The following is a 22,179-nucleotide window of genomic DNA, read 5'->3' on the forward strand; positions in this document are numbered from 1 at the left end:
AGTCCCTAACAAATGTAACAGGGCACCTTTCCCGAAGAATGAAATCAGAATATTTCTGCATATAACTGTGACACGAAAGCACTAAATCATCTTAGTCTCCTAAAAGAAGCCTGCAAAGCTGCATCCCACTCAACATTTAAGGAATTTGATCTTCTGCCCTTCCCTAGATTGACTGACTTCTAGCTAATTAAAGAGCAAAAAAATCTTGCATATATGTCACAGAATGAAGCTCATTCTCTCCTTTGATAGGCATTACATTATTTCAGTCACAGCTGTTATCATGGCATCTAACCAAACTCATAGTTCAGAGGCCAAGGAACAATTTATCTCATTCTCCCAATACCGACTCTGGGGCATTGATCAGAGTCCCTTTGTACCAGCCAAGCCAAGGGCCAGTTCTTAAAGAATAAAGCACATTCTGAATTGCTGTAATCACCTGGGACAGAGCGCATTCCAACCAGCTGCCGACTGAGATAACGTGGTCGCTGGTTTGGTTTTTTTGTTGGTGCGTTTCTCAAAGCCTGAACTTGTGAGGTCATAGTAACGTGACCTCATAGGGCCGGTCAGAGGTACCCAGGAGGCCCCTGCTTAGCTCCACATCAGGCCTCCAATTGTGTCTATTTGAAATGGTGCCTAGAATACAGTGGCCAAGTACTCTCTAAATAGGCATCTTTTGTTTTGAAAGTAGCCTCTGCCAAGTGGCTAGAAGTCTTCTCTTCAAAGACTCTAATGGGGAAAGGTATCTTTCCTGAGAGAGATAAACTGGCACCCACAACAGAATTCTTTATAATTGGTTTTCCAAAGGTCTTCTCCTTTGAGACCAAACATTTACCACTAGAGGCTTGCCTTGTTTACAGAAATGAAATCTCCTGTTAGCATGGGGTCATCAATGACTTTTCAAATCCTTCATTCAGTCGTATTTACTGAGCGCTTACTGTGTGCAGAGCACTGCACTAAGCACTTGGGAAGTACAAGTTGAAAAAATACAGACTTCTTTCATGTGAGAAACTATAAAGTCTTTTGATAATAATTCATAATAATAGTTATAATACTTGTTAAGTGCTTACTATCTCCCAAGCACTCACAGTATTAAGCACTGGGGTAGATACAAGATAATGAAGTCAGACCCAGCCACTGACCCACACGGGGCTAATAGTCCAAAAAGAAGGGAGTAGGATTTAATCTCCATTTTACAGATGAAGGAACTGAGGCACAGAGAAGTGAAGTGACTGCCCAAGGTAACAGAGCAGACAAGTGATGGAGCCGGGATTAGGACCCAGGTCCTCTGACTCTTTCCACGAATCCATACTGCATCTCATCATTATAAATCCCAATCCATCACAAATTACCAGGGCTGGGTGCATAGCTACCTGCAGGTCTGGGCCTCTTTGGGCTAATCCGTTTTAATGGATATGAGTGAAAAGTGAAACTCCCACCTCCCCACATGAATGAACGTACTTACTTTCCTTTTCTTCTTGCACCTGCCCATTAACCATATCGATACAGTTCTGAATTTCATTCCAGCTCAAGTAGTCTTGTCCTTGAGATGAGGTCTCTGCTTTAGTGGACTGTAGTGTGCTAGCATAGCTGAGAGAGATAGGAGGAAATGAATTGAGTTTGCCATCCGTTGGCCTGACCGCTTCCCCATTTACATTCCTTTATGAACTTAACCTTCAGCTCCACGTGTGGACCGATACTCTGCGGCCAGGCCTTGAAGTGCTAGGCTAGACTGACAACAGGACACTGAACAAAAGGAACTAAATGTCCTTCTCTAGGAAATGGTCTCCTCACTATCCTGTTTGACTTGGAGAGTGTACAAAGCTGCAATTTATTTGTTTATAAAAATATCTGTCTTACCCTGTAGACCGTAAATTTGATGTGGACATGGAACGTATCCACCAATTCTGTTGTACTGGACTCTCCCAAGTGCTTAGTATGGTGTTCTGCACACAGTAAGCACTCAATAAATCCTATGGATTGATGGATTCCAGCGCATATCACCGATGAACCTCAACTTCACTTCTGTATTTTCCACTGGAAGCAGGACTATCCTTGTGTGTCAGAGAATTATTTTGTGCAGAGGCAGCCTGGGTGACTGCCTCAACAACCTCATCTCCCTCCCTCTTCTTCTCACCACACATCAAAAATTGTTTCTGACAGGCTCAGAATGTGCTTGGGGCAATGGAATGGTGGTGGATAAGCCTGTGGGGCAATCAGATATGGGCCCTACTCTGGTCTGTAGTTTGGCTAGATATGTCCTTGCATTGAGGGCTATAAGACCAAGCTGTAGAGTTTCAAATCAGCAGCATAAGGTAGGAGGAGTTAGAAACCTCCCACTTGTTTCCTCACAGAGGTATACCTCTGCAGGGTTATAATAGTTCTTTCTCCTCCCCTATGTGTGGGGAAAGCAATGGCAAGACTTGGACACACTTTGAACTTTAGGGAATTTTTTTTTAATTCATCTACTGGTCATGACCCCCCAGTTCCTCTTCAATTGGTTCATTTTACAGTTTCCTTCATGTAAGGTCTGGATTTCCAGTTTTTGTCCAGGTTAGTGTTCTCTGTTTAAACAGAAGGTTCTTGAAGGCAGGACTGGGACTTGGCCTCACCTGTACAGTGCCAGATGCAGCCCTAGGGGTAGCTGCATGTGAGTATTCAATAAATGCTATTTTTAAAAATGGTATTTGTTAAGCATTTTCTATCTTCGAGCACTGATCTAAGCATTGAGGTAGAAACAAGTTAATCATTTCAGACAGCCCCGGTCCCACATGGGCTCACAGTCTAAGTAGGAGGGAAAACAGGTTTTGAATTCCCATTTTACAATTGGGAAAACAGGCACAGAGAAGGGAAGTGACTTGCCTAAGGCCACACAACAGACAACTGCTCTTCCAACTGTTGTTGGAAGATAGGACGCAGGGTGGCTTAGTGGATAGAAAGCGGCCCTGGGAGTCAGAAGGACCTGGATTCTAATCCCAGCTCCACAGTTTGTCTGTTCTGTGACCTTGGTCAAGTCACTTTCTTTTCCGTGCTTCAGTTACCTCATCTGTAAAATGGGGATTAAGAATGTGAGCTCCATGTGGGACAGGGACTCTGTCCAACCTGGTTAACTTATATCTACCCCAGTGTTTGGCATACAGTAAGAACTTAAGTACCATAAGTATTATTAATTATTAACTGGCAAAGCAGAACTTAGGTCTTCTGACTTCCAGGCCCGTATTTTTAATAGCAATATTTGTTAACGATTTCTGGGCATTGGTACTATATGCCAAGAACTGTACTAAATGCTCAGGTAAATACAAAATAAACAGGTTCCACATGGGGCTCACAGTCTAAGTAGGAGGTAGAACAAGAATTGAATCAGAGTAAGTATTGAATCCCCATGTTACAGATGAGGGAACTGAGGCAAATAGAAGTTAAGTGACTTGTCCAAGGTCACCCAGCAGACCAATGGTGGAGCCAGGATGAGAACCCAAGTCCTTGGACTATCAGATCCTTGCTCTTTGCACTAGGCCATGCTGCTTCTCAGCTATTTCATGTTGATCAGCGTTTCTGAATGCCCACCTAATATTTAAAAATCTCACCTGGCTACTTTTTGGGGAAGAAGTAAAAGCACAAGGTTTTCTCTGGGGAAGAGAGGGTTAAACACGGGACGCAACATAAACTCCCAGTCCACAACTTAAGGCAGTCATTTTCCCAGTTCACCTTGCTGCTTCCACAATGATCCAACCCTGCCTCCTCCCGCAAAACAGCCCCCACTAAAAGTAATCAATGGTCAGCTGGGGAAGACTCCCTCCTACATGAAAAGGTCACAAGTTTGACATAGCATCTACGCTTGGGTGCTCTCATGACATGGTGGAGGTGCATAGTTTTCTTGGAAATCAACTTGGTTTTGTTTAGTTAGTGGGATGATGCGGCCTGGAGATGTGGTCAGTAGGCAGCTGCCCTACCCTCTAACAAGATGCTACTTCAAATTAATTCCATACATTCTTGGCCCTCTAGTTCCTTTATGGTTTCCCAAGGAGGGCAGAGTCAGGGGAAATCACTTATCTGGGGTTCTGGGGGAAAGAATACCTGAGAGGTTTTGGCAAGGTTTGGCTCTGAGAGAGGCAGAGTGCAGGGGTGTGGGGGAACTGGGGTGTGTGAACTTAGTTATAGTAGTAAGCCCTTACTAAGTGTCAAGCATCGTGCTAAGTGCTGGGGTAGATTCATCTTAGACTGGGTACACTCCCTGTCGCACCTGGGGCTCAAAATCTGAGCTACCTTCTTCATCTTCCTGGAATCCTGGAGAATTGCTCAAAATTAAACTGAGTTTCTCTTCCTTAGAGACGCTTACTTTTATCCCAAATTTGACCATTCAGCCTCCTGCTCTCCATTCCTTATCCTCCCACCCATACCCTGTTCACCCTGTGACTTTCCCATCATTGTAATAATAATAATAATAATAATGTTGGTATTTGCTAAGCGCTTACTATGTGCCAAGCACTATTCTCAGCGCTGGGATAGATACAAGTTTATCAGGTTGCCCCAAGTGGGACTCACAGTCTAAATCCCCATTTTACAGATGAGGTAACTGAGGCCCAGAGAAGTCAAATGACTTGCGCAATGTCACACAGCAAACAAGTGGAAGAGTCGGGATTAGAACCCACGACCTCTGACTCCCAAGCCCGGGCTCTTTCCACTAAGCCACACTGCTTCTCTGTAGGCAGCACCAAAAAAAAAAAGGTATTTAATACCACCGCCATCCTCCCTGTCTAACAAGCCTGTAATCTTGACGTTATCCTTGACCCATCTTTCTCATTCAACCCACATTTTTAACATTTAACATATTTAAATGTTAAATGTTTAAATGTTTAAATTTAAATGTTTAACACATTTAACATTTAGAGGAGCAGCGTGGCTCAGTGGAAAGAGCACAGGCTTTGGAATCAGAGGTCATGGGTTCAAACCCCGGCTCAGCCACTTGTCTGCTGTGTGACCTTGGGCAAGTCACTTCACTTCTCTGGGCCTCAGTTTCCTCATCTGTAAAATGGAGATTAAGACTGTGAGCCCCATGTGGGACAACCTGATTACTTTGTATCTACCCCAGCGCTTAGAACAGTGCTTGGCACATAGTAAGCGCTTAACAAATACGACCCTTATTATTATTATTATGTCACCACATCCTGTCGGTTCAACCTACACAACATTGCTAAAATCTGCCTTTACTCTCCATCCAAACTGCTACCACATTAATCCAAACACTTATCCTGCCCCACCTTAATTACTGTATCAGCCTCCTGTCTCTCCTCACTCCAGTCCATACTTCACTTTGCTGCCCAGATCATTTTTCTACAAAACCTTTAACTCCATATTTCTCCACTCCTCAAGAACCTCCAACTCGGTTATATTGTATTCTCCCAAGCACTTATTGCACTGCAGAGAGCCCAGTAAGCGCTCAGTAAGGAGATTTGTGTTCATTATGCTCCTTGAATAATATTTCCCAGTCAGGCCTTGGAAACCAGACTAGTGTGCCCCCTCTTATCTCTCTCTTCCCTCCTCAACCCCAAAACATTAAGACAGCAGAATTCTCAAAAACCAAACACTTCAATGTTACCTGTGAGAGTTTTGCAACTGACAAAGGCTACCGAAAGTCTTCAAAAAACTAAAGTGTGTGCTTTCAGCTTCTCTGACCTAAGGGTCTCCAGTACTGGGAGACAACAGTAATGATAATAAAATAATATTTGTTTAGCAGTTACTACGTGCCAAGCACTGTACTAAGCAGTCGGGTAAATACAGGTTGGGCACATTCCCTGACCTAGATGAGGTGCACAGTCTAAGTAGGAGGGAGAACAGGAATTTAACCTCCATTTTACAGATGAGGAAACTGAGGAAACAAAGAAGTGACTTGACCAAGGTCATACAGCAGAGCTGGGAATAAAACCGAGGTTCCTTGACTCCCAGGCTCATACTTTTTTTCACTGGCCAAGCTGCTTCCCGTATCTGGGTTTTTAACCCCATTTTACAGATGAGAAAACTGAGGCACAGATTTGACTTGCCCAAGGTCACACAGCAGGCAAGAGGTAGAGCCAGGATTAGAACCTAACTTAAGCACTTAGTACTGTACTCTGCACACAGTAGGTGCTCAATAAAATAAATAAAATTCCTCTCCTCCAATTCTCTCTTGGATCCCCTCCAATTTGGCTTTCCTTCTCCTTCACTCCACTGAAACCGCCCTTCAAAGGTCACCAATGATCTCCTTTTTGCCAAATCCTATAGCTTCTATTCCATCCTAATCCTCCTCGACCTCTTAGCTGCCTTTGACACTGCAGACCACCCCCTTCTCCCGGAAACGTTATCCAACCTTGGCTTCACTGATTCTGTCCTCTCTTTGTTCTCCTCTTGTGTCTCTGGCTGTTCATTCTCAGTCTCCTTCGAGGGCTCCTCCTCTGCCTCCCACCCCCTAACTGTTGGGGTCTCTCAAGGTTCAGTTCTTGGTCCCCTTCTATTCTCCATCTACACTCATTCCCTTAGAGAACTCGAGAAGCAGCATGGCTCAGTGGAAAGAGTCCAGGCTTGGGAGTCAGAGGTCATGGGTTTGAATCCCAGCTCTGCTACATGTCTGCTGTGTGGCCTTGGGCAAGTCACTTAACGTCTCTGAGCCCGTTACCTCATCTGTAAAATGGGAATTAAGACTGTGAGCCCCAAGTGGGACAACCTGATCACCTTGTACCCCCCTCAGCACTTAAAACAGTGCTTTGCACATTGTAAGCGCTTAACAAATGCCATTATTATTATTATTATTATTATTATTATTATTCACTCCTAAGGCTTCAAGTATCATCTCTATGCAAATGCTACCCAAATCTCCATCTCCTCCCCTGACCCCACCCCCCCCCACCCCCAGCTTGCATCTCCTCCTGCCTTCAGGATCTCTCACCTTGGATGTCCTCCCATCACCTCAAACTTAACATGTCCAAAACAGAGCTCCTTATCTTCCCCCCAAAATCCTGTCCTCTCCGAGACTTTCCTATCGACTGTAGATGGCACCACCATCCTTCCCACTGCACAGGCCCTTAACCTTGACGTTATTTTTGACTCCTCTCTCTCTCATTCAACCCATCACCAAATCCTGTTGGTCCCACCTTCACGACATTGCTAAAATCTGCCCTTTCCTCTCCAAGTAAACTGCTGCCACTTTAATACTCATCCTATCCCACCTAGATGACTGCATCAGCCTCCTTGTTGACTTCCCAACCTCCTGTCTCTCCCCACTCCAGTCCATACTTCACTCTGCTAACTGGATCATCTTTCTACAGAAACATTCAGGATATGTCACCCCCGTCCTCAAAAATCTCCAGTGGTTGCCTATCCATCCCCATATCAAACAGAAACTCCAAAAACTCCTCACCATTGGTTTTAAAGCCATCACCTTGCCCCCTTTTCTACCTCACCTGGCTTCTCTTCTTCTAAAACCCAGGCCACATATTTCGCCCCCCTGGTGCTAACCTCACTGTGCCTTGATCTCGCCTGTCTTGCCACCGACCCCTGACCGATGTCCTACCTCTGGCCTGGAGCACCCTCCCTCCTCAAATCCACCAATTACTCTCTCCCGCTTCAAAGCCTTACTGAAGGCACATCTCCTCCAAGAGGCCTCCCCAGACTAATCCCCACTTTTCCTCATCTCCCACTCCCTTCTGCATCACTGTGACTTGCTCCCTTTGTTCTTCCCCACTCTCCCAGCCCAGCACTTGTGCATATATTTGTAACTTTATTTATTTATATTGATGTCTGTCTATTTGTATTGATGTCTGTCTCCCCCACCTCTAGACTGTGAGCTTGTTGTGGGCAGGGACTGTCACTCTTTATTGTTGTATTGTACTTTCCCAAGCCTTTAGTACAGTGCTTTGCACACAGTAAGCACATAAATACGACAATGAATGAAAGATTTATAGATTGATTGAACCCAGGTCCTCTGGCTCCCAGACTGGTGCCCTTTCTACTGGACCACATTGATTGGTGCTTCTTGGGCTCTGGATTAAACAGAAAAGTCTTTCTGAGAGTCACATACAGTTTCATGTGAACAAAGGGAAGCCAACAAAAAACTTAGTAAAGAAAAATTTCAGGAGACACTTCTGAGGCAACTAAAAGTAATCTCTAATAAAGAAGAGCTGTGCCAACATCTCCACCTAGTGGCATCCAAAACACTTAAACTTTATCACCAGCTTTGAATTAAGGACTCCAGGAGCCTCTTAAAACACTAATCCTATTTTAAGATGATTGCAGTGCCTTGGTTGGCAGTACTGAGAGATGAACAGTTTCCAATGGCTACCAATCTCCCTCAACATCAAGCCCAAACTCCTCATAGTCAGCTTCAAAGTTTTCGCTAACTTTCCCCACCTTACCTATCGACACTTCACCCAGCTCACTCTTCACTCCTCCCAAACTCCCCTTCTAAATCAATCAATCGTATTTATTGAGCGCTTACTGTGTGCAGAGCACTGTACTAAGCGCTTGGGAAGTACAAGTTGGCAACATATAGAGACAGTCCCTACCCAACAGTGGGCTTCTAAACAAACCTTGCTTTAGACTCACTTGCCTTCAACTTCTTGTTTCTGCTGCTCCTCCTGCCTGAAACTCCCTTCTCCGTCCCCGCCTCAAAGTCTGCAAATCACAACTCTCCTTATTTTCAAAGCCCCCTAAAATGCCACCTTCTCCCCAAATAATTTACAATGCTTCTAGTTGTATCAACCTAAAAGACATTAACACGTATGTGTTTTATTTCTATCCTCAACAGGTATGCAATACAGAGGTCTATTTTTATTTGTATAACCAATTATTTATTTACCTACTTCATACTGATAGTTCATGGTTTAATTAAATCTTCCCACATCCTCATTCTTCCTCCCGATTCCACTACTTGTAAATTATTTTTGACTATAGTTTCTTGAGGGCAGGAACATTTAATCTTGCTTCTTTTGTGCTCTTTCAAGTGTTTAATATGGCGCTTTGCTCTCACTAGGTGCTCAATGAGCATGCTTCATTTACCAAATGAATAGCGACTCAAAGTTATGGCAGTCTTGTGTGCCAGGTGTTCAGCTGGAGAACTGACACCTTGACAGCTTCCCAGAACATCACTGAGGGGACTCTATATGAGAATAATTTAGAAAAAGTTCTCAAAAATTAGCTGAGAGGTGACCACATCTTTTTGCAAAAGGTGGTATTTGTTGTGTGAAGACTTCCCTGGTGGCAGCAACATTTTGCCATCCATATTGAGCCCAATTCTCCCCTCTCTGGAGGGGCAGGTAACTTTGAGAATGCATGGACTAGAGAGGTTGTTGATAACAATCACAATAGTTGTGGTTTTTGTTAAGCACTTTCTATGGGCCAAGCACCACACTAGGGCAGGTACAAGAAAATCAGCTCAAGCACAGTCCCATGGCCCACATGGGACTCAGAAATCTAAGGAGAAGGGAGTCTACTGAATCACTATTTTACAGATGAGGAAACCAATGCACAGAAAAAGTTAAGGGACCTGTCCAAAGTCACACAGTAGGCAAAGGGCAGAGCTGGGATTAGAACCCCCATCCTGATTCCCAGGCCTCTGCTCTTTCCACTATGCCAACCTGCTTCTCCAGACAAATCCCCAACTATTCCCTAGTCGGGTCGCTTCTACCCCACAACCTCTATGTACCTACCCTTTCTAGCCTTTCCAAATGTGGCTGAATCAAGCTCACCATTTCCAGCATTTGAATGACTATGCTTTCTGGACAAAGAAAATTTACAGGAAGCAGTTGTTGGTTCAGTGGAAGAAAACTTTTTCAAGAATTACGGCTCCACAGTGGTACCAACATGGGCCAATCATGAAGCTGACCATATTTACCGTTTGATCGTTGAATCATTAGAGAAGTAGCAATAGCAACAATGGAGTTTAATGAGTTCCCACTGGGAGCAATACCCTTTACTAAGCACTTGGGTAAGTTAAACAGAAGAACAAGATGGGCTTATACTCAATGGGAAAGGCAGACATAAAAATGTTTACAAATAGACTAGTCAGAAGAGCTCTGCTCAAGTGAAGTCATAAAGCACTCTCCTGGGTCTTCAAAAGGTATTAGACCCAGAATTCGCCAGTGAGAGTTAATGCCACAGGAGGCCAGGGACTACCAGACTTGCACGAAAATGAGAAGCAGTGTGACTTAGTGGATAGAACATGGGCCTGGGAGTAAGAAGGACCTGGGTTCTAATCCCAGCTCTGCCACTTGTCTGCTGTGTGACCTCAGGGAAGTCACTTCATTTCTCTGGGCCTCAGTTCCCTCATCTGTAAAATGGGGATTAAGACTGTGAGCCCCATGTGGGTCAGGGACTGATTAACTTATATCTACCCCAGCATTTAGAACAGGGATTAGCACATAGTAAGTGCTTAACAAGTACCATTATTATTATTATTATTATTATTATTATTATTAACTCTTCACTGAAGTAGCAACAATATGGAAATCCCAGGCCCTTCCCTTACCGCTCCAAGTTCTCTTCCTCCAGGTTATTGAAGCCAATAGATGGACTTCGGAGATGAGTCTGCACAGACAGGAGGTCCTTGTTCTCCAAAGCCTGGTTTAGCAAGGCAACAGCAGACAGCATTTCCACGGCAATAGACAATTCCTCATGGGCCAGGTAGTTCTGTTGGAAAATGAGGGCCAATCATGGTCAATGTCAACAATAGGCTTTACCCCCAATAGTGACAGCTAAGTGCCATATTGCATGGGGCAGTCGGTTAGAGCAGCAGGGTCTCTGCCATTCCGTAAAGGTGAAGGGTCCAGCCGAGACAAAATGCTTATTCACTAGCGGCGAGGGCAGGGGGGTCTTCAGAGGAACATGCCATTGTCCTCTCGGCCTGCTCCTAATGGCCGTGATTCAGATGCCGGGAAGAGGAAGAGTGCAGGATCCAGAATCATCCAGTACCTCAGCTCTGGGCTAACAAAGGCCTGCTTTCTCAGCTCCCATTGATGAATTCACTCCCAGTCCCAAATGGGCCTGCCGAATGCCTTAACAGATAACTAACCAAGGGGTGGCATCATCATCAATAGTATTTACTGAGCACTACTGTTTGCAGAGCACATGCTAAGTGCTTGGGAGAATACAATACAACTGAGTTGGCAGAGATGCTCCCTGCCTACAATGAGCTTAGTCTAGTGTTGGGAGACAGAGACATTAATATGAATAAATAATTTATAATACATGATTTAAAGATTATGTACATTAGTGCTGTGGGATTGAGGCTACGGCAAATATCAAATGGCCAAAGGTCACTGATACAAGTGCATAGAAGCAGGTCTTCTTCTTTAAGTCTTTTTCCACACTCCCCCTGCCCCTTTGTTGCCTGATCTAATTTAGTCCAGATGCCAGGATGGGCGAGGAAGTCAAATTCAGGGAACTCAAATGAGAGGCCAGAAGGAGACAAAACAAGTTTAAGGCCCGAATCTCTCCAAGTGGATTCCCACCTACATGTGCACTGTGCTCTGGCCCCTTTCTCCAACGTTCTCACCCAGTTTGTTCTGTCCCGTCTGGGTGGAGAGGACAGGAGAGAACCCTGTAAGAAATCACAACTCATTGTTCTCCTCTCCTAACTATGGAGGTCTTCCCTAATTAAGGCCTCTTTTCCCCACCTCGTTCTCCCTTCTGCGTCATCTATGCATTTAGATTTGCATTTGATATTTACCTCCCCCAACCCCGCAATGCTCATGTACAAATCTTTTAAATTATACATAATAAATTATATATTTATATTAATATCTCTCTCCCCGTCTAGACTATAAACTCATTCTGGGCAAAGAATATGTCTACCAACTCTCTTATATTGTTCTCTCTCAAGGGCTTAGTACAGCACTCTGTGCATAGTAAGTACTCAAATTCTATTGATTGATTTTGTCTGAGTTCTTTGAGAGCGCTAAGAAATTCTATTTCTAAAGTGATGACCCTTTTTAGTCAGTGGCCGAATTTAATAAGAGCTTAATACATGCTAAACTCTGTTCTAAGCACTGAGGCAAATACAGGGTCAGTCTGTGCCACATGGGACTCACAGTCTACATGATTTAGGGCCCACAGGAGGTAGGTCATCCATTTGCCACCATTCCCCATCATTCCCTGTGCTTCAATGGACTGACCTCGAGGTGAGGGGGAATGGCTAATCCATGACTGCTCAAGCTCCTGGCGGGCAGATGTGGACTTGGGAAACCTACAGATCCCACCACCAGTGCCACACTGTCATGGCCATGTGTTAGCTGGAGTCTTCAGGGGCCAACTCACCACAGCACTCTGTTTCTGAAGGTTGAAGAGCTCGGTCTGGTACATGTCGGTGGCAAATGCGTGAACGGCAGGCATCTGGGCTTCTGGCTTCATTAGGGCAGCCAGTGTCTTGCTGGCATCACCCTCTCGAATGACTTCGTTGATTCTATCCACTGCTATTAGCCCTGAAGAGAGAAGGTACAATTCCATTAGAATTTCAACATTCACTCTGGGTATCGATTTTGACCCTGGGTGCCTACACAAACTGTAAGTCAAGCAACAGTGCTGTTGGACGACACTGCTCCCAATGCCTTAAATGCTATCATGCACTGAAGTTCCCCAGGACGGTCTCTGAATTTCCACAGACCCACGCAGGCCTCAGGAAATCTTGTGGCATCAGGTTGAATTCTAAGGTCTTGCTGCATCTCCTGGGATCAGTCTGAGGAACTGCTTTTCCTCATGGAATCTTCTTATTGGAAATAATTCTTCCAGTTGGGTTTAGTGGCTGTGTGGGGATGACACTCTGTTCCAAAAAGCATCTAACACCCTTCATGTTACGTGGCTTGGTCGGTATCAAATTTTCTAAGAGTCTCAGAATCCCAAGCAGCTTGCAAGGTGGTCACCTGAAGGTGCTTAGAGACCAAGGCACCCCTTGAGTGTGATCACATCACCCCAGTTTTAAAATGGTAAAAGGATAGGAAACCCTTCCGGTTCCGTAGTGGAACTTGAGGCTGGCAGTCACCACTGATCCAGTGACACAAAATTGAGCCTTCGAATCCAAAGGTGGTTCAGTAAGGTGATGACGGAGCTTTGCTGATCAGGTGGAAGCCGTACTGCCAGGGTGGGGCATCGTTAGCTGGGCCAAAGGCACACAGCACAAAAGGCTCCCCCTCCTCTAAATGAGCACCAGGCTTTGCCAAAACATCCCAGGAGGAAATGCTTCAGGAGCTGCTGCTGCTCTGCGCTTCACCTGACAAAAGAACTGTAGCCTTAAAAGTGCTGTCGGTGGCTCCCTCTAAAAGATGGTAGGTATGACTAGAGTGAGCACTTGGAGTGCCAGCCCTGAAATGGACATTTTGAAAGACAAACACGAGAAGGCCCATGCCTTCTAAAACTATAAAAGAGCACAGACCTAGGAGTCAGAGGACCTTAGGTCTCCTCCTGACTCTGCCATTTGTCTGCTGTCTGACCTTGGGCAAGTCACTTAGCTTCTCTGTGCCTCAGTTGCCTCACCTGTAAAATGTGGATTAAGACTATTAAGACTATTTTCCTATACCTACTCCAGCATTTACATTGTGTCTGGCATAACAGAGGACTTAAATACAAAAAAATAAAAAAATAAAATGACCACCTTACAAGTGAGGTGGAAAAGGATTTAAAGACATGCATTTGGTCTGAGGGGCAAGGAATTTGTAGGAAAAAAAAAAAAAAAGAAGCCCACAGAGGGAGAATAGGATCTTTAGCTGAACTGACGTCAACCCCATCTAGCACTGCCACCAACCTGATGCTGCTGATGCAACAGCTTTGTGCCCAAGAGGGCACCTTCCTGAGGTGTCTCTCTGGTCTGGGTCAAGGGAGCATAAAATTGATTAAAAACTAGGTTGAATTCAAACAAAAAGACTAAGCTTGAGGCAAACAAGTTTACTGGGAGAAAAATGTGGTTTATCAGAAGCCCAATCAGGCCTGAGAGCAATACCTGCAAACACTGAAAATTATCCTTAAAGTGACCAAATCACTTTTCTCATTTTTGTCTTAGGAAATGGACAAAAGAGGTTGGTTGGTGTGTGTAAAATGGCCACCCCTATTCTTCTGGGAGTATTCAGAAAGACTTCACTGGGTCAGTTATCCCTAGACAGAAAGGTGGAGCCCCAGAACTAAATACCCATGATGTTCGACTAAGGATACCCCAGCACAGCGTAGTGGGAAGAGTACAGGACTAGGAATCAGGAGACTAGTCTCAGTTCTGCTATGGGCTTTGTGACCTTGGCCAAGTCACTTAAACTCTCTGGACCTCAGTTTCCTGGACTGTAAAAATGGGGAGATGTTGAGCCCACTGTGGGACAGTGCCTATATCTGAGTTGATAATCTTCCATACCACACTTGTTTCAAAGGCATTCTAGTGTCGCTATGCTGCAGCCTGTGGCTGAATGCACTGTGCCTTCTAATCCATGATGTACTGCTCCAAAGAGCTATTTTTCAAAGACACAATCTCCAGGAAGACAGCGTTCAATAAGCATTGAGAATCAAGAGAATACATACCTCTGAAGATCACAGTCAAGGCAAAGTTGCTCCCCCTTCCCCTTGTGGCACTAGTCAGGCAATCGCTAGCTCAGCAGAACATGCTAGATGAGTGAGAATAGTTTTACAAAAAAACCCCAAGTCCCTAGCTGATTAGCTGGGATTACCAGAGAAGCTTGTCAGGAGACATACAGCATGCAATGCACCCATTGAAAGTCCCTTGAAAAAATGATGCCGAGGGGTGGAAGCACGTGAACATTTAAGAGTGATTTGGTGATGCCACTCCTAGAGTGGCTACATTTTAAAGTGAGGTAGGTCCACTGTCCTACACCATACTCAGAGTGCAAGATTTGATTTAACTATTAACTCCCTTTCCCCACAAGCCCTCAGGAGAGGCATCTATTTCCAAAAGTGGGGCCATCCCAAGCCTTTAAGACAAACACCATCAAGTATGTTAAAGCCACAAAATTACACATGGGTCTTTGTCAACAACCTCTGGTTAAAAAAAAAAATCATTAGGCACAGAAATCACCTGAGTGAGTACTGTCAATGGGGCCCCAACTGATGATCAGAACGTTTGGACATGAACATTACATATCATGCTCCAAGTTTCTAATTTCAGAGCTACTAGATTTGTGTAAACGACATCATGGCTTTAACATCAGGAAGTGTAAAAGCAAAAGGCTATTGGTAAACCGTTTACTCACTATGCTTAAAAGCCTCAGATTCCTCATTGGCAATATTAATTTCTTCCTGGATCTCATTTCGATAAAGCAGAACAGAAAGCCCCACTTTCTAACAGATCAGAAAGAGAAATTTCAAAATGATGCTTTTTCACAGATATGTTAAACATCAACTATGACTTCAGGACTATGATTTAAAAAAAAAAATGTCCCATCCACTTTCAAGAGTTAGGTATTGATTTTTTTTTCCTCTTTTTATAAATGAAACTAATGGGATACTTTTCCAGAAGCTCTCAGAGGTCTTTCTATATTGTCTTTAAGTACCATAGTAATGGGGATTTGTTACTCAGAAACATTTTAGAATAGGCCTATATAGAGGCCATTATCTTCTCTTTAATTATTGCCTGAGCCCTTTAAAGTGGCATTTAATCTTGGTTAAACTATCAAACATGCACCAAATCTTGGGCTGGGAAACAATGGTGACTACACAACAAGGCTGAAGCAAAAACTCATGCCAAGATAGTGCATGGACTATCTCAATAACTTCCCCAAATCTGAGAACGAAGACATCATATGTTGACGATCTGAAGCAAGTGTTCCCATGCTTTACCAAAAGGAGATGCCACTTTGGGCAAACATGAGGAATTTGGAATCAGTTGAGTTAAACAGTGATTAAAAATGTACAAATAAAGTGTCTTGGGGTGGGGGTAATGCAAATGAATGCAGCCAAACTAATGTATGCTTTTTTCAATTACCTGAGTTTTCTGTTCTTTAGAGTCACACAACTGCACTAAGTACCATGAGGAATTTAGCTGCAGGACTCCAGAGAGGCTCAGGGCTGCATGAGTCAAACCTGCCATCATTGCGCCTTCATCTTGCCTGTCAACAGCCTCATTCACTTGGACTAAAGCTACATAGGCTGAAAGAAAGCAATGCTCACAAACTGTAAAACCTGACATGGAAATGGGGAACAGGAAAAATGGAGTGGGAAAAAGGGCACTAAAAGTAATATTTACATTTTCAGAAAGAACACCATCACCTAAGGGTAAGGAACTAAAGGACTACTTCCATGTTTTCCCAATGACCATAATTTAAATCTATATTTCAATAAAAGAGGAGAAAGTTATGGGATAGTCAAAATGTCCTACATGCTACAGTTTTTAGAAGTGGTGAGGGTAGTAGTAATAGTAATGGTATTTACTAAGCACCCGCCAGTTGTGATGCACTGACCAAAAGGTCAACTGGGATGAAATAGGGGCTATTAAGAGACTGGCTTTGGCTTAAGTACCATATTTTAAAATGACAAAAAGGCTAAGTGGACATATAGTAGCCAGACCTCCCACTCTCCAGCATCAACAGCAATGCTGACATTTTCCAACAAATATTTTTTGTAGCAAGGCAGCTTTGCAAAGAAAGTGTAAATCTTCAAAACATCGTGAGATTGGAGGCTAAAACAATCTGACTTTCGGGGTATATTCCCTAACTCCTTTCCTGAGAGATCACATGACTTACTGTTGACTTTGTTGATATTGTCTTGTATTTCTGCTTGGGTCAGCAGTTCTTCATACACATCTCTTTCCTCTTCCGAAATAGAGCTATTCTGAAAAACAAAGTCTTTACTAAGAAACTAGAAGGGTTGAAACAGCAGACACAGCTCCTCTGGGAAATACATTTTTAAAAGGTCTCTGGTTTTCCTTCTGAATAGGAAAGGTTAATAACTACCAGAAGAGCAAGTCAGGACTGGTTTTCAAATGCCCCCATGTTTAGATCATTGTTTTAACATTTTACACATTAGCAGAGGGGACTCAGAGAACCTAATGGAATCCTTGCAATTCATTACCCACTGAGACAATTTTGTCATAATGACAGCTCTGCTAAAACACACAAAAAGGGAGGCAATAAATGTTGCTACCACTGAATAACATTAAGTCCACTTGCTAAACCTAGTTTCCCAGGGAAAAATTTAAAGGCAGCATGGCCTAGTGGAAAAAGCACAGACCTGGAAATCAGAGGCCCTGTTCTACTCCCAGCTCTGACACTTGCCTACTGTGTGACCTTAGGCTACTCACTTAACTTTTCTGCCCCTCAGTTTCTAGAATCTGTAGACTGGGGATTCAGAAACCGTTCAGCCTCCACTGGGAAAAGTACTGTATATTACTTGATTATCTCGTACCTACCCTAGCGCTGAGTACAGTGTTTGGCATACAGTACGTGCTTAGAAGGTACAATAATAATTATTATTAGAAAAAAATGATGTCATGGAATATGGCATCAGATCCAACCACCAACCTCCAAGCAGGAGAATAACTGAGGAAGGAACAGAAGATTAACTGAGGAAAGAACAAACCACCTATTTTTGGACAACTGAAAGACCTCTAGATACGGTGTCTTCACAACCTCCCTTAGGACCCTGTTTCCTGGTAGGTTCAGAGTATTTTGCCCAAAGTCTCCTCAGTTCAATTTTTAAGCAACATGGCAGAGAACAGGCCAGCCTCCTTCCCTTAGAAAACTTGACTATTTTTCAGGTCCCACATTGACTTTTTCTTCTCAGGGCAAATACAACCCATTTCCTTTAACCTTTCATCATCATCATCTTCACTGATGATAATTTTATTGAGCACCTACTCCTTGTAGAGCACTTAAAGTGCTTAGGAGAGGACCCCATGACAAGAGTCATGGTCCTGGCCCCCTAGAGGGCTTCCAATCTCTTAGGACCTGCTTTATTCACTTGTGGCACTCTTCTCTAGTTCTGCTCCAGTTTCAGTTCATCCTCTGTAAGCCCAGCGGGCCTAACACAATATTCTAATAGAGGTTTAAACAGAGCAGAGAACAATTACTGGCAAACTCTGGCAGACCACTCTCTTGGAACATGCCCCAGTTCCACACGGGATTTCTCTATAGGAATTACAATACTGAATCATGTTCAGCTTGTGGTTAGCTAGGATTATCTGTGCAAACCAACTCCAGTACCGCAAAAGCAACTCAAGCTCACATCCTGCTAGTGGTGGGGCACACCTTCCTCCTCTTAACCACCGGTGACTGAACACTGCTCACTGAAAATGGCCAGGGGCCAGAAAATGCACAACCATTTTCATGGACACAGTGTGTAAGGAACTCTCAGAAGGACACTCATCTCCATGGGTGCAATGACAATGCTCTATTGTACTCTCCCATGTACTTACTACATTGTAAGCATTCAATAGATAATGTTGATTGATTGATTGTTAACCAGGTCAAGAAAACATGTGATTAGTTGGCCAAAGATGACTTTATCCATTTTTACTTCCTAGCTCAGAGGATGACAATAGACTCCACTAATGAGGTCACCCTTATTCTTGTCACCTTTACTTCAACTCACACTCTCTCCACCACCTTCTGTTTTTTGAAACTTTGAGCATATGTAAGGATCCTTGATGTGCATGCCAATATCAATGGTTTTCTTCCCTACCCATCTTTCAAGGTCCATTATGGTTTTGGTTATGGTGGGAATGGTATTTTTGAGCACCTGCCAGGCATTCAATAAACTGCACTATACTAAGCAGTTAGTAAAATACAATACAGGTACAAGACACATTCCCTGCCCACAAGGGACTCCCACTCTAATGGGGGCTGGGGTGGGGGGGTGGAGGAGGGAGAGGTGGAGAAGAGACATAGAAATGTTTACAAATAGAATAATCAAATAATTATATGCATAATCAATTGTACAAGCAAACAAGGAATGAAGCTGATAAATATGAAAATCCCAGAGGTTGATATGTATTAGGGTGTTAGGAATCAGTTGAGGGGAGGCTTGTGGGAGAAGGTAGGATTTTAGGAAGGCTTTGAACATGGGAATAATTTTGGTCTTTTGATTTGGGAGGGGGGTAGGGGCTATGTTTGAACAAGTTACCACTTTTTGGAGTTTTGATGATGTCCTACTTGCATCCTGACAGACCTTAAAATAGATTCTAAATTTCTTCATGCTCTATTATGGCCTGTACACTGCCTTCTCCCCAAAGATATGCTGTCAGATCAGCTAGCCTCTGACTTGTCTATCTGACTGGATATTTGCTTGGCAATGCTTTATTAAGGGTTTTTTTTAAAAAAAAAAAACAAAACAAACTACTTTAAACTGTCAACACTTTTGTGAATTCTGACAGATGCACATGTTAGCAACTACGCTGTGTGTCTGCAGGGTGGAACTACCTTCAATCTTGCATTTTCCTCTTTTCCTTTTTTGGCTCCCCAGAGTTCCTCCTGGTAGCCCTTGGCGAGGCTGTCATCCACACTGGTTAACATTGCATTTGGGTTTCTCAGAGTTACAACGGTTTGCTCGGCCACTCTCTTCTCGACAGCTTCATTAATTGCAATGACTGCAGCATGCACTGAAAAGGAAAGGAAGAAGAGGATTTTTGCAGTGGAAAAGTCACATGAAAAAACTCTGGAGCAGCTTTAGCAAAAGCTTTCACTTTGGAATTTAAAAGTAAAAGGATTAGGATGCCTTATGTTCCATTTGTATTCTTCCCTCTCCCTCCATAACAAACAGTTGGTATTTACTGAGCACTTATTAGGTGCAGAGCACTGTACTAAGTGCTTGGGAGAGGACAATTAGCAGACATGTTCCCTGTCCATAATGAACTTACAGTCCAGAATCTGTCTATATACAACAGACCACCACTCTCCCCACCTTCAAAGGCTTAATAAAATCCCATCTCCCCTAAGAGGTCTTCCCTGACTAAGTCCTCATTTCCCCTACTCCCTCTCCCTTCTGCAGCCCCTAGGCACTTGATGAATCTGTATAATAATAATGATGGTATTTGTTAAGCACTTTCTATGTGTCAAGCACTGTTCTAAGCGCTAGGGTAGACACAAGGTCTTTTAAGCACTTGATATTCATCCCACTCTCAGCCCCACAATACTTATGTACAGAATTTATTTTAATGTGTCTCCCCATCTAGACTGTAAGCTCCTGGTGGAACATGTCCACCAACTCTTGTATTGTACTTGCCCAAGTGCTTAGTATAGTGCTCTGCACACAGTATGTGCTCAATAAATATCATTGACTGATTTCTGGTTACGTTTTGGGTGGGAGAGTTGGAGAACATATATGACATAAATGCGATATTCGCTAAGCGCCTGCTATGTGACAAGCGCTGTTCTGTTCCCTGTTGTAGATAAGTTGATCAGTGGGACACAGTCTCTGTCCCACAAGCAGCTCACAGCCTAATTCGGAGGGAGAACAGCTATTGAATCCCAATTTTACAGGGAAGAAAACTCTCCCCCTGGCCCTACCTCCTTCCCCTCCCAACAGTACTTGTATATATTTGTACAGATTTATTACTCTATTTATTTTACTTGTACCTATTTACTATTCTTTTTACTTTGTTAACGATGTGCATTATAGCTATAATTCTATTTGTTCTGATGGTTTTGACACCTGTCTACCCGTTTTGTATTGTTGTCTGTCTCCCCCTTCTAGACTGTGAGCCCGTTATTGGGTAGGGACCATCTCTATATTTATTCAATCGTATTTATTGAACACTTACTGTGTGCAGAGCACTGTACTAAGCCCTTGGGAAGTACAAGTTGGCAACATATAGAGACAGTCCCTACCCAACAACGGGCTCACAGTCTAGAAGGCGGAGACAGACAACAATACAAAACAAATAGAACAAATAGAATACAGAACAAATAGAATTATAGCTATAATGCACATCATTAACAAAATAGAAAGAATAGTAAATAGGTACAAGTAAAATATGTTGCCAACTTGTACTTCCCAAGCACTTAGTACAGTGCTCTGCACACAGTAAGTGCTCAATAAATATGACTGAATGAATGAAGAATGCCATAAAGGCTTAACCACTAGGAGAACTGGCTCTTCATAGTCTTCATTTGCATATTAATATACACAGAGTGGCAATTCAATCAATCAGTGGCATTTATTTAGAGCTTACTTTGTGCAGAGCACTGTACTAAATGCTTAAGGGAGTACAATTCAGTTGGCCCTGATCCTGCCTTGAAGGAGTTTACAGCCTAGCAAAAGATCCTTAATGGGCTTAAAAGGGTGAGCTTGCCTCTTAAAACATCAACTAAAGCCCAGAGGGTAACCTGCCCTCTGGGGAAATCTGGCTGACCTGGTGTAAAGTGCCTTTCCAGGGTGGGCACTGTTTAGAATACTGATGAACCCCAAGCTCCTTGGCCTGCACCACATTCAACGTGTCGGCTTAACTGGAGGGGACCCAGGATTCATTAATTCATTCATTCTGATGGTTTTTGACACCTGTCTACATGTTTTGTATTGTTGTCTGTCTCCCCCTTCTAGACTGTGAGCCCGTTGTTGGGTAGGGACCGTCTCTATATGTTGCCAACTTGTACTTCCCAAGCACTTAGTACAGTGCTCTGCACACAGTAAGTGCTCAATAAATATGATTGAATGAATATAGAGATGGTCCCTACCCAACAATGGGCTCACAGTCTAGAGCTCTTACTGTGTGCAGACCACTGTACTAAGCACTTGGGAAGTACAAGTCGATAACTTATAGAGACAGTCCCTACCCAACAACGGGATCACAGTCTAGAAGGGGGGGACAGACAATAAAGCAAAACATGTAGCAGTGTTACTTTCTCCCAGTGAAGACCTAACCACCATGGGTTCTTACCAAGAGCAGGTGTGCCCCAGTGATATAACTGCTCAACCGCTCTTAAGAAACTTTCTAGTACATTTCTTGGAAGGTGAGGGAAGGGCAAGAAGGCAGCATGTTCTAGTGGAAAGAGCTCATGGCTGGGAGTTAGGAGTCCCGAGTTCTAGTCCTAGCTTTGTTGCTACTCTGTGGCAAATCCCTGCGGCTCTGCAAATCCCTGTGGCTCTGCAAATCCCTGAGCAGCTCTGTGCCTCAGTTTCCTAATCTGTTAACTGGAGATCATAACATCTATTTGTCTTTATTGCATATCTCATCTGTGGGGATCAGCTGAGATAACTAATGTGAGAGTGCTTTGGAAATATAAAGAGTACGCTATA

At 43.6% G+C, this 22,179-nt stretch overlaps 1 protein-coding gene across 2 annotated transcripts in view; it reads right to left on the reverse strand.

Moving 5' to 3' along the window:
* Positions 1-22,179, reverse strand: part of IQGAP2 (IQ motif containing GTPase activating protein 2) — a 241,472-nt gene that overhangs the window by 74,364 nt on the left and 144,929 nt on the right. Inside the window, exons 8-14 of one of the 2 annotated variants that reach the window (XM_038765979.1) lie at positions 19,365-19,543; positions 16,692-16,779; positions 15,935-16,098; positions 15,204-15,291; positions 12,280-12,443; positions 10,493-10,653; positions 1,463-1,587 (exon numbers count right to left, since the gene is read on the reverse strand). In XM_038765979.1, the coding sequence (XP_038621907.1) occupies positions 1,463-1,587; positions 10,493-10,653; positions 12,280-12,443; positions 15,204-15,291; positions 15,935-16,098; positions 16,692-16,779; positions 19,365-19,543 (969 nt within the window). The remainder of the gene's footprint in view (positions 1-1,462; positions 1,588-10,492; positions 10,654-12,279; positions 12,444-15,203; positions 15,292-15,934; positions 16,099-16,691; positions 16,780-19,364; positions 19,544-22,179) is intronic. The other variant, XM_038765978.1, reaches the window with a different exon arrangement.

Source organism: Tachyglossus aculeatus, chromosome 23 (assembly GCF_015852505.1).
Source record: "Tachyglossus aculeatus isolate mTacAcu1 chromosome 23, mTacAcu1.pri, whole genome shotgun sequence".
Lineage (NCBI taxonomy): Eukaryota > Metazoa > Chordata > Mammalia > Monotremata > Tachyglossidae > Tachyglossus > Tachyglossus aculeatus.